Source organism: Juglans microcarpa x Juglans regia, chromosome 2S (genome assembly GCF_004785595.1).
Source record: "Juglans microcarpa x Juglans regia isolate MS1-56 chromosome 2S, Jm3101_v1.0, whole genome shotgun sequence".
NCBI lineage: Eukaryota > Viridiplantae > Streptophyta > Magnoliopsida > Fagales > Juglandaceae > Juglans > Juglans microcarpa x Juglans regia.
The window spans coordinates 20,963,316-20,979,723 of record NC_054597.1 but is presented as its reverse complement, the minus strand read 5'-3'; the positions used below and the strand labels follow the sequence as shown (position 1 = coordinate 20,979,723).

Here is a 16,408-nt window from a genome sequence, read left to right as displayed (position 1 = left end):
CAACTTTCCTTTACCATTTTATTTACCGGATAGTGATAAAGTTATTATTTTTTTACTATTCATTTATTACTTATAACATATTTGAAATTTTTTATTTTTTTATTATTTTCTTTTAAGTGTTCTTTTAATATCCTTAATTATTAAAAAAAATTAAAAAAATATATAATTTTACTAATAGTTACTTTCTTAACTATTAAGTAAAATAAAAAATTAAAAAAAAATCAAATACAAAAAGAGTACTAAATGGATAGTAGGGATAGTAACCCTATCATTATCCTTATTTACCATCTACCCAATTTTCTGTTTTTTAGACAGTTAAAATATTTTAGAATTTTATAAATAATAGTGAAATGATTTGTAAATAGTAGTGAAATAGTTGAGTTTAAATATTTTATTGAATTTTGGAAAAAGAGAGAGAAAAGTTGAGTAAAATATTATAAAGTTAAAAAATTACTTGAATTTAATTTTTTTAATATAATTTTTGTTTTGAAATTTGAAAAATGTGTATTGTGTTTTATGTTTTATATATTTGGAAGTTTGGGAAATTTGCGTTAGGTTTTATGTTTGGATAATGATTAGATAAAAAAATTTAAAGATCTGAAATTGAAAAGTATTTTATATTTTAGTGATATTTAGAAAAATAATTATGAGAAATTTTGAAAATATCTAAAAATATCTTATTACCCAAACAAGTCCTAAGTGTTACCTCGGTTATTACGTCACGTTCTTTTTAATTTATTATAAAGAAATTGAATAGACGATCTATGTAGTGAAAAAGCATTTAAAATGTGAGATTTGTTCTTTCCTATTGAAAAGTATTTTATATTTTAGTGATATTTAGAAAAATAATTATGAGAAATTTTGAAAATATCTAAAAATATCTTATTATCCAAACAAGTCCTAAGTGTTACCTCGGTTATTACATCACGTTCTTTTTAATTTATTATAAAGAAATTGAATAGACGATCTATGTAGTGAAAAAGCATTTAAAATGTGAGATTTGTTCTTTCCTTTACCATTTATTATAGATTTGTGTGAAGTTTAAGCTTTTGGTCATGTTAGTTTAGGCATGCCCATAATTTACGAGAGAAATACTTTATCTATAAGGAAAATGATATGGGGCCCTAGACTTTATTCCAACAGTGAGTCTTGATATTCTTTTTTTTAATGATTAAGAAAATATTTTTTTAATATTATCGTGAATTCTTTTCTAAAAATATTTAAGGGTATAAAAAAGTACGAAAAAAGGATCAAATGGCCTTATTAGTGAGTTTTCTCATGCTACACTTTCAGTGAGTGTAACACGATTCTATCTATAAAGAGATTTTATAAAAATAAAATTACAAATTAATATAAGTTGATACGGTATGTCAAATTATAAATTCTTTTATAAAAGACATTTATTTTTATGAGATTTATTTTTATAGATGTAACATTCTTCAATTTATAAATATAATTGATATAACATGTTATGTGGTTATCATGAGGGAGGAAATGTGATTTTTCAAGCGGGTGATTTTATTTTTAACCGAAATAGATTTCATAAAACGAAACCAGCAGAACAAACAAATGTGCGAACGTGTAACCTAAACTGAACAGCATTGGCTTGATTAAAATTATTTTTAAAATTTGATGAAAAATATATATTTTTAATAAATCTAAAACCTCTTTAGTGATAATCTTATATTAGATTAGCTAAAATAATAATATAATATTATTTTTTTAATAATAATATTTTTAATTTTTTTTCATATTTTGCAATTATATTAACTATATATTAATTAATAATAATATTTTTTTATTCACATATTTCAAAACTGAACACAAAAATGAAAGTGAAATGACGTTTAGGTGAAATGAAAATAATGAGAACTGAAAACTGAAAAATAAAGCAGTTGAGATAATTTTTATAATAAAATATTACTTTTAAAGATAAACAGTGTATCTTTAAATTTGAAAATATAATTAAAATTACTATAATTCATAGTTTAAGTTTTTACGTTTTGAAAAAGTTAATGCAGATTATTTTATTTATATTTTTTTAAATTTTAAAGATGCATTGACAATACTCTAGACTTCAAACAATGCAAAATAAAATCATATTTATAATCATAGGGACAACAGTCGAATAAAATGAAAAATGCTAGTTAAGGTATTCCTAACGTGTGCTTACTGCTTAGGAACAAATCTCTGGAGAGTCGGAGACGAAAAAAATAGTTAACGGTACGTACAAGTGAAGAATTGTTAGCTCAGATTAGAATCTGTACAAAATAAGAACCCTAGTGGTACTTTGTTATGTTGGCGACAAACCAATGCAGCCAACCAGATCGCATTGCCCGTGATTCGTTCGTAAACTGTTCACCTCCAACCAAAGGAAAAGCAAAAACCGGCGTCCCACTTTAGTTTTGTAGTGCATTTGTCCCACAAATCTCTCTCTCTAATGGCGACTTCCTTGATTCGTTGTTAAAATCAAATTTGCACAGGCAAAGGAGTTTGAAACCGGAATCCCGCTTCTCTAATAAATATTTCACGGAAATAATCTTTACTAATTCTTATTATGCATTAAAGTCATTGTAATCTGTCGATGGCCATGATGCGGACGGAGCCTTCGTCTTCTTCGGCTCCACAGTTCAAGATTAAGGTCCAATCGCGGAGCAGGGACAACGCGGTCTACCCGACCTCATCGACGACGTCGTCGTCGAGGCTGGCCACCGTGACAGGATCGTTTTGCGGAGGGGAGTTCAGGCCTTTCAAGCGGTGGGCACCGTGGCTGGTGCCGGCCTTCGTGGTGGCCAACATTGTCCTCTTCGTGACCACCATGTACGTCAACAATTGCCCAAAAAACTCCACCTCCTGCGTCGCCAGGTTCTTAGGCAGATTCTCCTTCCAGACCATCAAGGAGAATCCCCTTCTGGGGCCTTCTTCCTTCACGTGTGTCTGTCTGCCTCTCTCTCTCTCTCCCCCTCAATAAATGCACGTTACTATTGGTCTAGAAATCAATTTCTTTAATTTATCATTTCTTGTCTGAGTTGTAATATTTGTTGATGCGGAGATTCTTTTTTCTCCATTTTTTGCAAATTTTTTGTTTATTTGGTAGTTGGCCGAAACAACGAGGCTGATGGAACGGGTATCATAGAATGTATTTTTTTACGGAAAGGATAACAGAATGTGTTTTGACTTTGACGTTGCTGCCCTGACATCTGCTTTGTTGTTTATTTTTTCTAACGTTTTTGTAACGCAGGTAGTATAGTCTGTAATTAAATTTGGACCACTAGGCTCACTTGTTGATATGGTGTAAATTTGTCAATTATTTGATTGCATAATGAGTGCGTGACCTGTTATTATTGATCCTTTGGATGCTACAGAAAATTGGAAATCTTATTTTTTTTTTCTTCTTCTTTGGTTTTAAGTTGATCCTTTTGACGATTTCATTCTTCCATATATTCCGCATGATTTCACTCACTCTGTCAGACAACGAATAGATATCCTAAGATGGTCTTAGTCTTAATTAAAAGCCATCCCTGAACTGCTTTGGTTTTCATATCCTGTTTAATTATGTTTTGGTTTGCTTATTTTTTATAATCCTAGACAATTTTTGTAGCATATCATAGTTTTATTTAAGAAAACTAACAACTAAAGCAGTTTGGTGGGATCATGCTGTCAATGTACGTTACAAGATAGAGTTTTAGTTTCTATTGTGAAAAGGGTTATCATCTTTCTAATATATATATATATATATATAATGATGTTCAGGTTGGAGAAGATGGGTGCTCTAGAAGTTGAAAAAGTAGTCCACGGACACCAGGGATGGCGTCTGATCACTTGTATATGGCTACATGCTGGAGTTCTCCATATACTCGCCAATATGTTGAGTCTTGTATTCATTGGAATTCGTCTTGAACAAGAATTTGGGTTTGGTACGCATCCATGCCCTTCTTCATATTTACTGTAATGTGTATATATTGTAGATATCAGAAACTATATTACAGATATGTTTTGTTAAAGGTCTTGAATGCTAATTCCTGTCTGATCAATGATTTATTTCTCTTGCAGTCTTGTTATTATGTGAATTTGGAGTTAAAACTTTAACATTGGCAGCTTAACATCAACCTTTTGTTTTTGTTAAGTAGAAGTCAATGTTAAGTTGCCGATGTTGAAGTTGTGATATTGCTGATATTGATTCTGATACATGTGGAAATATAATTCTATAAAACCTTAATTCCTTGTTTGATACCACAAAAGATCAAAAAACCTTGCAAAGTTGTAACTTTCACAGAGGTAGGGTTATGGAACAAAAAGGAACTCTGTTAACACCCTCTTCCCATATGGCTTGGAATGCAACATCATACCTAAATAGCACACCAGGTATAAGAGATCCACTAAATTATAACACCTCAAACTTAACTGAAAATCTTATTAATCATAAAATTTATGAATCAAATTTTTTTTTTTTTTTGATAGGTAATCAAGAAGTTTTATTCATTAAAAGTGGGCAAAGCCCAAGTACATAGGGTATACATGAGAAATGCCTAGCTAGAGTTTACAACCGAAAGTAAAAGATCATGGACATTTAGCCAATATTTTGAATACCGTACTGGACGTCGTACCGGTCAAGGTACTGGAACGAAATATTTCAGTACCGGTACCGTTTCGGGATAGCGTTTCGGGATAATATTTCGGGATAGTCGATATATGAATAAATTATATATATAAATATATATAAAAATTATATTCCAAAATAATAGTCTATATATAAATAAATTATATATAAATACATATATATATAAATTATAAATAATTTAATCTGAATTGGGGGTTAAAAAATAAACTTATAGTTTGAAAAAATGAAAAAAAAAAAAAAAAACACAGGCCGAAATATCGGCCGGTACCGGCCGAAATATAGGCCGGTACAGGCCGAAATTCAGGCCGAAACGACCGGTACTGGCCGGTACGGCCGGTATTTTGGCCGGTACGAAACATATATAGTACCTGTACCGGCCGGACGGCCGAAACGAAAAATTTCGGCCGTACCGGCCGGTACGGTACGAAATTTAAAACTATGCATTTAGCCCATTACACACAATGGCCCTTGCCGATAAGAACAATGATTTGAAAAAGAAAACTTTAAGCTCCTCCATTGTTCTCTCTCGATCTACGAAGCTTCTATTGTTGCCACTTGTGAATTACCTTGGAGGCCTCGCAATGTAAAAGCAGATGATGTACTGATTCACTATTCTGCTTACACATGCAACACCAATCCAACACCATTACCTGACGTTTCCTTACATACAAATGCTACTTTTGAAGGAGTTTCGTCTACCATGCAGTCTTCCATGGGAACATGGTCTTTCCAGGGCTCCTTAGAACTTGTTAAAACGATTTGACAATGAACCTACCTTTCTTGGAGGGCCTCTAGTTTATCTTGTCTATGGTACCCTCGGTCATGCTTATGGAATGCCTCATAGAACTTTGAGATTGGGCTGCCTAATGAAATCTACATTCCATTAAGGGGAGCCACTAGAAAAGACCAAGAGATAAGCTAAGAAATGGTAGGGAAGGTGTCTTGGAGGCTTCGTTGACCGCACCATTTGTCATACCAAAATCTGACATGAGAGCTGTTGCCCATCACAATATGTTCATTTCTTCAGAAGATCTCCCAATGTCTCCTTATGTATTTCCACAAACCCACCCCAATTCTGCCATATCTCCCCAAAGCCACATCTTGCAAGTAAATAAGGTAAGAACTTCTAGTTGACATGATCATAGGTTTTCTCCATGTCTAATTTGCAAAGTAACCCAGGTTCTCTAGATTTGAGTCACCCATCCAAAACTTCATTTGCAATTAAGACCGAATCTAGGATTTGTCTACCTTTGACAAATGCGTTTTGCTGCTTTGAAATGAACTTTTCCATCACCGTACTCAATCTCTTCGCTAACGCTTTAGAAACAATCTTGTAAACCACTCACATCCATGGACCCCACCTTTTTGGAAATGAGTGCTAAAAATGTAGCATTAAGGGTACATTTGGGTAGTGAGGTGATCAGATAGTCTGTGAATAGTAGTAAAAAAGAGATGAAAAAGTAATGATAAAATATTGAATATTAATGAAAAGTAGGTGAAAAGTAATGATAAAATCACTCCACTACCCAAACACAACCTAAGACTTTTCTCAAACAAACCAAAAAGTAGCATTAAGACTTTAAACTAAACCAAAATACTCAATGAAGTCATGACATCATAAATCAAGCCTAAACATAAGTGTTGAACACTTGTTATACTGGGCTGTGTTCTGGTCTCCATCACTGGTTTTGGCCTGTGAACCCATCATCATCTAGGACAATCTGGGAAATTTTAAAACATCGCACAGTATAAAGAGTTTTTTATCTGGTTTTTACCTTTGAAAGCATCATTACATTTGAGCATTTGCACTCTTAACAACCTATTCCTGTTAAGGATTGAATGCTAAATGCTCTTCATATCATAACATCAAGATTCAAAATTCTTGAAACCACACACTGCAGCAATCTTGAATAAGAAACCTAGCCAATGCACCAAATTGTTATGACCCATAAAACTTAAATAATTTATTGTCTTTAATGAAAAATATCAAATTAACATAATGTCTTTAATCTGTTCAAAGCACTTATTAAAACGCATCCCCTAATTATTGCCTTCAACTCTAGCCTGCTTGGCCAGTGGGGTTGTTCTCAATATCATTTGGGACATTTAATACAAAAATAAAAATGAGTAGAATGCTCAGTAAATATATAACTGATACAGTAAATAAATTATGAAAATTTTATCTTTGATTAACATTAAAAAGATTAGGATATAAAAATTGCACGCATTATATACATCACTTTCCATTTTATCCATCAAGTGGACAATGCGCATTGATGCCCAGTGTTAGGGTTTGCAATCACAAGGATTTCAAAACTCCATCTTGCAGTACAAGTGCAGTCATATTCGAGATATGGACATCACTCGATAGATAAGAGTGCACTCGTGTTGGCCAATATCCGTGGATCATGCATTGATGATTGCCTCCGCCTTTAAGCTCTGGTGCCATTGCACATCATGATGTGGCCACAATATTTAAAAATATATCACGCAATCATACAACATTTTTTCCTTTCATTCATTCATTTCTCCTTAGGTTTTATAACATATTGTATTTGTATTACATATAGTAGAATTATGCAAAATAAACCATTTATAAAAGTTGCAATTCATGGCATATCACATAAGATACAAAAAGGGGGACGATATCATCTTTACTTACCTTATCTCCTAGCATGCACAATATCACCACTTCCTTTCCAACCTATGGTAAACAGTTATAATTAGTACTTTTACTCTTTTTTCAATTTTGCTAAGCTTTTAATCTCTTCATATACACATTTCCTAAATGAATTCAGATCTGGTTTCCTCTGTTTGATCCTTGCATTTCCAAAGAAAATTCTCTTTTATCCATGGATTATTACATCACACCAATTTGGTTGACTAGCTTCCAACATTGTGAACATTTTACTTTTCTTCATGCAACTTAGTGCACTAGGTCGTTGACCGTGATTTGTGGGTGTGCTTCCTAGAATTTCTGGCCACTTTAGTGCCTCATGTAGGCTCTAACAGTGAGCCTTTCAGGTCTCAAGATATACCAAGTGTGCGTGTGCGCGGCTGTGCAGCCAGCCTTGTGGTTGTGGACTTTTTTCTTCATACCTAGAAGTTTAAGTCCATGCAAGACTGACTTGAGTTCAAAATAAAACCTTAAAGCTATTATTACAGACCCTAAAAGAGTCCAAACAACAAATCATTCAAGGTCACAGTGCTGCTGAATTCTCTGAAATGACCAACTCTTACCCTTAACTTCATATGTTTGATTGCTGGAACATAGGGTTAAGCGTATGGTCTGGTTGCTGGAGCAGAAACTGAAATGGTTATGTTCGAAATTGGAGCCTCCAGTCTGGGCAAGTATAGTAATGAGAAGTCGGAAGGTATTTCCCTATCAATTTATTAACAAGAGTGTCAGAAATCCAGAGCTTTTCTCACCTCTGTGTTGCTGCAGATTTGGAGAAGGGTTTCCAATGCTTTTGTACCACCCCAATCTCACTTTGGGAATATGAATAACACACACACACACACACACACACACACACACACACACAAAGTGGGTAGGTTATAAAGGCAGTCATAGGCGCTAAGTCTCACATTGGCTGTGCTTACCAGGTGAAAGTGTACTTTATACTTACTAGGTCAATAGGCAACTATATAAACATATCATTTTGTCAAATTTCTACTTAAGCGCACCATCACTTAATAAGGCTACCCGGGACATCCAACCTGTAACATTTAACTCGGTAGCTGGTAACACTTAACACCCATAACATATGTTTCACCTAATACTTATCTTCTGATATTAAGACATATCAGACATATTAAGACATATTAACACGTAATTTCATTTTGTGCAAGAGGAAGAGGGGTACCAAGAGAAGAGAGTTTACCAAGGGAGCTCGTAATAGGGGTCCACTTGGTCCATAAATTTAAAATGGGCTTAATCCAATTATTGGGCCTAATAAACGCCATTAATCCACCATAATAAATTTTGGGCCCTTGGCCAATTCAAAATTATCCAATAAATCTCAATTGGGCTTCCCAAAAATATTAGCCTATTAATTTTTTTTTTTTTTTATAAGTAAGAAATTTCATTGATCAAAACTAGGCAAAGCCCATGTACATAAGAAGTATACAAAAGAGACACCAAGTTACATTATAGAAAGCTGAAAAGAAAGCAAAAACTCATGAACATTCCCTCCCTTTAAAACTATAGCTGAAAGCCATTGAACCAAATAAAGGACAAAAAAATTCCATAATTCCCCCCTAGCTCTCTCCTTGTTGTTGAAGCACCTCTCATTTCTTTCCATCCATATATACCATAATCAGCACAAAGGAGCCATCCTCCACGTCGCAGCCAGTTGAGGGCTATGATGATGCCTATTCCAACAAGCTACGAGCTCCGCCACACTCTTGGGCATAACCCAAGACAGCCCAGCTCTACTAAGTATGCCATCCCATAGCTCCCTTGCCACCTTGCAATGTAGAAGAAGATGGTCAATCGATTCGCCATTGTTCTTGCACATATAACACCACTCCATGATGATCATCCCTCGTTTCCTTAAGTTGTCAGCTGTCAAAATCTTACCCAAAGCTGCTGTCCAAGTAAAAAAAACAACTTTGGGAGGCATAGGAACTCTCCAAATTCCCTTCCATGGAAACACAATGGGCTGAAAATTTGACAGTACCTTAAAGAAGGATTTAACAGAAAATTTTTTACTCGCCGTAGGTTTCCACACCATTCTATCACACCCATTACCACCAACCCTCTTGGAATAGAGCAAGCTGAAGAAACCTGCTATCTCCTCAACTTCCCAATCCTGCGCATTTCTAGAAAAGATCATATTCCAATGCACTGAACCGTTAGCTCGACAGAGCACTTCTAAGACAGCGGCCTGCTGATTTCCAGCCAATTTGAAAACACCTGGAAAAGTTGAAGAAAGAGCTCTCTTACCACACCATTCATCGAACCAGAATCCAACTCTTGTACTCTCACCGATCTCAAAGTTAATATGTGTTGCTCTAGAATGAGAGAGTAATTTGTAGGAATTATTCTCATTAAAATTCATAATATAGGTATAAGGCAGTATATATAGATTACAGCTGAAGAGAAAGTAGGAAAGAATAAATTAAATGCTAACTTATAAGGAAACTAAATCTCCTAGAATATTCACACATTTACACCCAATATCTCCTATAATACAACAGAGTTGACTAGATAGATTTTGGAAACTTTCCAACACTCCCCCTCAAGCTAGTTTGAAGATGTCTTCCATTGTCAGCTTGCCGATTAAGTTTTCAAACTGTTTCTTAGGTAGTCCCTTTGTAAGTATATCTGCTACTTGCTCAGCTGTAGAAATATAGGGCAAACAGATTACCCCACTCTCTATTTTTTCCTTGATAAAATGCTTGTCCACCTCCACATGTTTTGTTCTGTCATGAAAAACTGAATTGTGAACAATAGCTATTGCAGCTTTATTATCACAATACAGTTTCATTGGTAATGAACTAGTAACTTTCAACTCTTCTAGCAATATTTTAATCCACAGTGCTTCACAAATTCCATGAGCAATAGCCCTAAACTTAGCCTTTGCACTACTCCTTGCCACCACATTTTGTTTCTTGCTACACCATGTTACTAAATTTCCTCCAACAAATGTGCAATAGCCAGAAGTTGATCTTTTATCAGTAACACTTGCAGCCCAATCTGCATCAGTGTATATTTCAACTTGTAAACTCCCATGACCTCCAAACAATAAGCCTTTACCTGGAGTCCCCTTTAGGTACCTTAGGATTTTGTATACAACATTAAGGTGTCGTTTGGATTCGAAAATGAGTTGAGATGAGTTATGAATAGTAGTGAGATGGGTTGTGAATAGTGGTGAGATTTGTGAGTTAAAGTTGATGAATAGTAGTGAGATGAGTTGAGATGGGTTGCGAATACAAACCTCTCCTAAAATGTTCAGGTCCTGGTGAGTGCATAAATTGGCTTACCACACTTGTTGCAAAGGCTATGTCAAGCCGTGTGTGAGAGAGATACAAGAGTTTCCCTACCAATCTTTGCTATTGTTCTCTATTGATTACTTCTTCAGGTTTAGCTGGTTGGAGTCTTAGATTAGGCTCTATAGGTGTTTTTGCAGCTTTACACTTAAAAAACCTGTTTCTCCAAGTAAATCAAGAACATATTTTCGTTGGGGAATAAATATAATTTTCTTTGACTTTGCAAACTCCATGCCAAGAAAATATTTCAAGTTACGTAAGTCTTTGATTTCAAACTCCTTAGCAAGAATATTCTTTAATCTGTAAATTTCATTACTGTCATCCCCTGTTAGAATAATATCATCAACATAGACAATAGGTATAGCTACTTTGCCTCCACCAGTGTGTCTATAGAACATAGTGTGGTCAGCTTGACCTTGGCAGTAACCGTGACTCTTTATTACCTTTCCAAAGCGTTCAAACCAAGCTCTAGGAGATTGCTTAAGTCCATATAAAGACTTCCTCAATCTGCACACCTTCCCCTTGCCTTCTTTGCCTTCAAATCCTGGTGGTAGATCCATAAAAACTTCCTCCTCGAGGTCTCCATTTAAGAAGGCATTCTTCACATCTAATTGATACAAGGGCCAGTTTGAATGGACTGCTAGGGATAGTAACACACGAATTGAGTTCATCTTGGCTACAGGAGCAAAAGTTTTCTGGTAGTCAATTCCATATGTTTGAGTGAACCCCTTTGCCACAAGTCTTGCTTTGTACCTCTCTACACTACAATCAACCTTGAATTTGACTGTAAATACCCATTTACAGCCCACAGTCTTCTTCCCCTCTAGTAGATCACCAATTCCCAAGTGCCATTAGCAATTAGTGCATTCATCTCTTCTTTAACAGCCAATCTCCATTCCGGGTGATCCAAGGCTTCCTGAATGGTTCTTGGAATAAACAAGTGAGAAATATTGGATGTAAAGGCCTTATGAGTATCGGAAAGTCTATGATAGGATAGATGTTTGGAAATAGGATGTGTGGTGCAGGTTCTAACTCCTTTCCTAAGAGCTATAGGTACGTCTAGATCAGCAGAATTGTCTTTAAAAGGAGCAGGAGTGGAAGAGTTACCTGGTGTATTGGAAGGACCAACTTGTAGAGGTGATGATGATTGGCTTTGCTCCGGATTGGAAGAAGGATATCTATTATTTTGACGATCTCTTCTTCTAGTATAAACACGAAGTTCAGATGAGGTAATATCTGGTAGTATTTCTCCCCCTGGTTGTGAATCACTTATGCCTTGTACTGGTAGACTAGGAATTCCATTATTTTCAGTAGATAAATTTTCTGTTTCCTGACCTTTTAAAGGAGTATGGATGTTCATGTCAATGTCAATGAAAACATTAGGAAAAAGATTAGAAGTTTGCCAAAACTCATCTTCACTTTTCTTTTTCTCCCCTTGAAGATAGTTATGGCTAAAGTAAGGCTATTTTTCAAGGAAAAAAACATCCATACTGATCTGAGTTTTCTTTGTAATAGGGTTAAAACATTTATACCCTTTTTTATTAGGAGCATATCCGAAGAAAACACATTTTTCTGCGCTAGGGTCAAGATTGGACCGAAGATGGGTTGGTATATGAACAAAAACAGTGCACCCAAAAACTTTTAGTTGTAAATCTGATGTTACTCAACAAGTAGGGAAAAACTCCTTTAGGCAGGCTAAAGGAGTGATGTATTTTAAAATACGAGTAGGCATCCTATTAATGAGATAACAGGCAGTCAAACTAGCATCACCCCATAAATATTTAGGAACATGCATAGAAAACATTAGGGTACGTGCAACCTCTAATAAATGACGATTTTTCCTCTCCGCAATACTATTTTGTTGTGGGGTGTCACGACAAGTAGATTGATGTTGAACACCTTTTGCTGACAAAAAAGTTCCTAAGCATTTGTTAAAGTATTCAGTACCATTATCACTTCTAAGAATACTGATTTGTGTTTGGAACTGATTTTCAACCATATGATAAAAATCCTTGAATAATTTTTCAACTTCAGATTTATTACTCATCAAATACACCCAACACAACCGTGTATGATCGTCAATAAATGTCACAAACCATTTTTTTCTAGATGCAGTAGTGATTTTTGAGGGACCCCAAACATCACTATGAATTAAATAAAAAGGTTTTGAAGCTCAATAACCTTTTGATTGATAAGTGTTCCGATGACTCTTGGATAAATGACAATTATCATAATGAAGAGAGTTACAATCAACAATTTTAAATAAGCTGGGAAACAAATGTTTTAGATGGAGAAAACTAGGATGTCCAAGTCTAAGATGTCAAAGCATAATTTGTTCTCGTACAGGCATTGAACTAGTACTACTACTACTCAAACCCTGAGCTTGTTTAATGTTGAATAGGGTCTCATCAAAATAATAGAGTCCATCAATCATCCTAGCACTGCCAATCATCCTCCCCGAGAGTTGGTCCTGAAATTCACAATGGGAATCAAAGAATATGACATTGCAGATAGAATCCCGTGAGAGTTTACTAACAGACAGCAAATTACAAGTAAGTTTAGGAACATGAAGGACAGATTTTAGTTCAATTTTGTTAGAGATTTGGACAGAACCTGTTCCTGCAATGGATGAGAAACTTCCATCTGCAATTCTGACTTTTTTATTATTAGGACAAGGGTAATAAGATTGAAAAAATTGTGAAGTACTAATCATATGGTTGGATGCACCAGAATCAATAATCCATGGTGCAAGAGTTAAGCCACAAGAGTAGGTACTAGGGGTATCACTTGTTTGGGCCAAGGACCCAGTAGGAGGACTGGATGTAGGAGTGGATTTCAGCAATTGAAGAAGATGATCCACCTGCTCAGCACTTAGGAAATTAGCCTTTGCTTCATTGGCTCTAGGGTCTAAATAGTTGCTGCCAGAGGTTCCAGATTTGTTGCTCTTCCAGTTTGCAGGCTTTCCATGGAGTTTCCAGCAAGTCTCTCTAGTGTGGCGTGGTTTATTGCAATAATCACACCATATCCGAGGCTTATCTTCTAACCTCCTTTGGTTAGAATAGGACTGCTGTGCAGAAATATTGGCAGTGGACAGATCAGTGCTAGTAGCACAATAAGGAGCAAGGTTGTCAGCAACTAAAGCAGGGTTCTTCACAATTTCATCCTTCTTTTTTTTCATCATGACATTCCGACGACAATCTTCTCTTCGCACCTCAGAAAATACCTCTCCAAGTGGAGGTAATGGCTGTCTCCCTAGAATCCTTCCCTTAACTTCGTCAAATTCATGATTAAGTCCAGCCGAGAATTTAAAAATTCTGGCATTCTCTACCATCTTCTTATTACGATTGCAATCATCAGAATTTTTTCATTCATAATCGTTAAATAAGTCTAAATCTTGCCAAAAGTCCCTTAAGAACATTTACCTGGTCACACTACCTTCTCCTTGGTGAGTATTGCTGATTTTCTGCTGCAATTCATATATCTAAGAGTAATTTCCAAGGTCAGAATACATCTGACTAACATTGTCCCAGAGCTCCTTTGTAGTCGAATAACACATGTAGTTGGCACTAATTTATTCATCCATAGCGTTCACAAGCCATGCCATCACCAAGGAATTTTCTGCATTCCATATAGCATAGGATGGATCTGTTTTCTCGGGCTCCTTGGTTTCACCAGTCAAGTACCCTATCTTCCCTCTCCCTCGAATATACATCTTGACTGATTGTGACCAGCGTAGGAAGTTTGCCTCATTCAGTCGTATGTTTGTGATTTGGACAGAGTAGGGTTTAGAATGGGTAGGTTTTGGTTTTGGTTTGTTTTTGGATTTGGCCTCATTTGAAGTATCAACCATGGTAAAAGGCTTGACAGCAACAAAAGAGAAAGGCAAAGAAGAAGAAGAAAAACCAAGATATTAGGGGCTGATTTGAGCCGCTAGAGGTAATAGGCTTTTTAGATGAATTAGTAAAGGAACCTTGCTCTTGATACCATCTAGAATGAGAGTAATTTGTAGGAATTATTCTCATTAAAATTCGTAATATAGGTACAAGGCAATATATATAGATTACAGCTGAAGAGAAAAAAGGAAAGAATAAAGTAGGAAAGAATAAATTAAATACTAACTTCTAAGGAAACTAAATCTCCTAGATATTCACACATTTATACCCAGTATCTCCTAGAATACAACAGAGTTGACTAGGCAGATTTTGGAAACTTTCCAATAGTTGCAAACACCATCCACCCCTTCGAATAAATTTTCAAAGACTCACACCATACGACCCCCTACTCTCCTTGGAACACCAACTCCTCCAATCACAACTATACTTCCGACCCGTAACCATTCTCCACAATGATGTCCCTTCTAACTGGAATCTCCACAACCACTTCCCAAGAAGGGCTTTGTTAAAAGTGATCAAGTTACGCACCCCCAAACCTCCCGCTTCCTTTTGACTGCACACTCTTTGCCAATTCACAAGATGAAATTTATGATCCTCACCCATGCCTCCCCACAAGAAGGCTCTAAATATCTTTTCAATCCGGTTAGCCACCCCCACCGGTATAGGAAATAAGGAAAGAAAGTACGTGGGAAGATTTCTACCTTCTTTACGACTCCGTCCCAAATGTTTTTTCTTTAAAAGAAGCTCCCAAAGGTAGTCCGAGGTATTTCATAGGAAGAGTAGCCACTTTGCATCCTGAAACCCAAGTTCATCCTTTACTATGTCCCAACACTCGTAAAAGAAGGCCAAAGAAAATCCATCCGAGCTCGGGGCTTTATCTTTGTACATACCACTCATCACCTGTAGCACTATAGCTTCCTCAAATGGTCTCTCCAACCAACTAGCTGCGTTGGCATCCAACTGATCAAAGAACAACCCTTCCAGTTTAGAACGCCACACTGCTATCTCTTTGAGGAGATCGTCATAATAGTTCACATCATGGTCTTGTATATCCTTTGGGGATTGGTACACCTTGTTACCTGATTGGATCACTTCAATCGCATTATTACGTCTGTGAGAATTTGTCATTTTGTGGAAAAACTTGGTACATTTGTCGCTCTCTTTCAACCATGTCATCCTTATTTTTGTCTCTAGGAAATTTCTTCCAACAACAAAACCTTCTCTAACTCAGACACCATCTCAATCTTTCTCCACGCAGACTCCTCGATTACCACTCCTTCTAAAGAATGTAACTCATCCCAAAGGAGATTTTTTTGTTCATCCGTGTGTTTAAAAACCTCCATGTTCCACTTCTTTAGGTCCAACTTAAGGGTTTTGAGTTTACCAGCCATAATAAAACTGGGCGTACCATGAAAAGAATAGGAAGCCCACCAATCCCTCACCCTTTCCACAAAACCAACCGTTTGCAGCCACATATTCTCAAATTTGAAATAACGCCTACCACCATGAATGCCCCCACAATCTAATAAGATGGGAAAATGGTCAGAGAATACCAGTGGCAATCTCCTCTGGCTTAGGTCCGGATAATGTGTCTCCCAAGAAGTAGAAACTAAGAATTTATCCAACCTTGACCCCTTTTTACCATTCGACCACATGAAACATCCCCCAATCAAAGGAAAATCAATCAAGTTCAAATTGAAAATCGGCTCCGAAAAGTCTTCCATTGACCTTGTCAAATAAGTAGCCCCCTCCCTCTTACACGAGAATTGAACAACATTAAAGTCCCCACATAGGACCCAAGGTAAGTCCCATAAGTAAGCATACCCGCCAGTTCCTCCCACAAAGAGCTCATTTCTCGATCTGCATTAGGACCATACACACCCGCAAGAGCTCACCTCCA

The 16,408-nt window shown here is 36.1% G+C and overlaps 1 protein-coding gene across 2 annotated transcripts in view; it reads left to right on the top strand.

The window, feature by feature from the left end:
• The first annotated feature begins 2,249 nt into the window (after positions 1-2,249).
• Positions 2,250-16,408, top strand: part of LOC121251673 (RHOMBOID-like protein 1) — a 24,838-nt gene continuing 10,679 nt past the window's right edge. The window contains exons 1-2 of one of the 2 annotated variants that reach the window (XM_041150989.1): positions 2,250-2,931; positions 3,754-3,917. In XM_041150989.1, the coding sequence (XP_041006923.1) occupies positions 2,585-2,931; positions 3,754-3,917 (511 nt within the window). In that variant the 5' untranslated portion in view covers positions 2,250-2,584. Of the gene's footprint in view, positions 2,936-3,753; positions 3,918-16,408 lie in introns of both variants that reach the window. The other variant, XM_041150990.1, reaches the window with a different exon arrangement.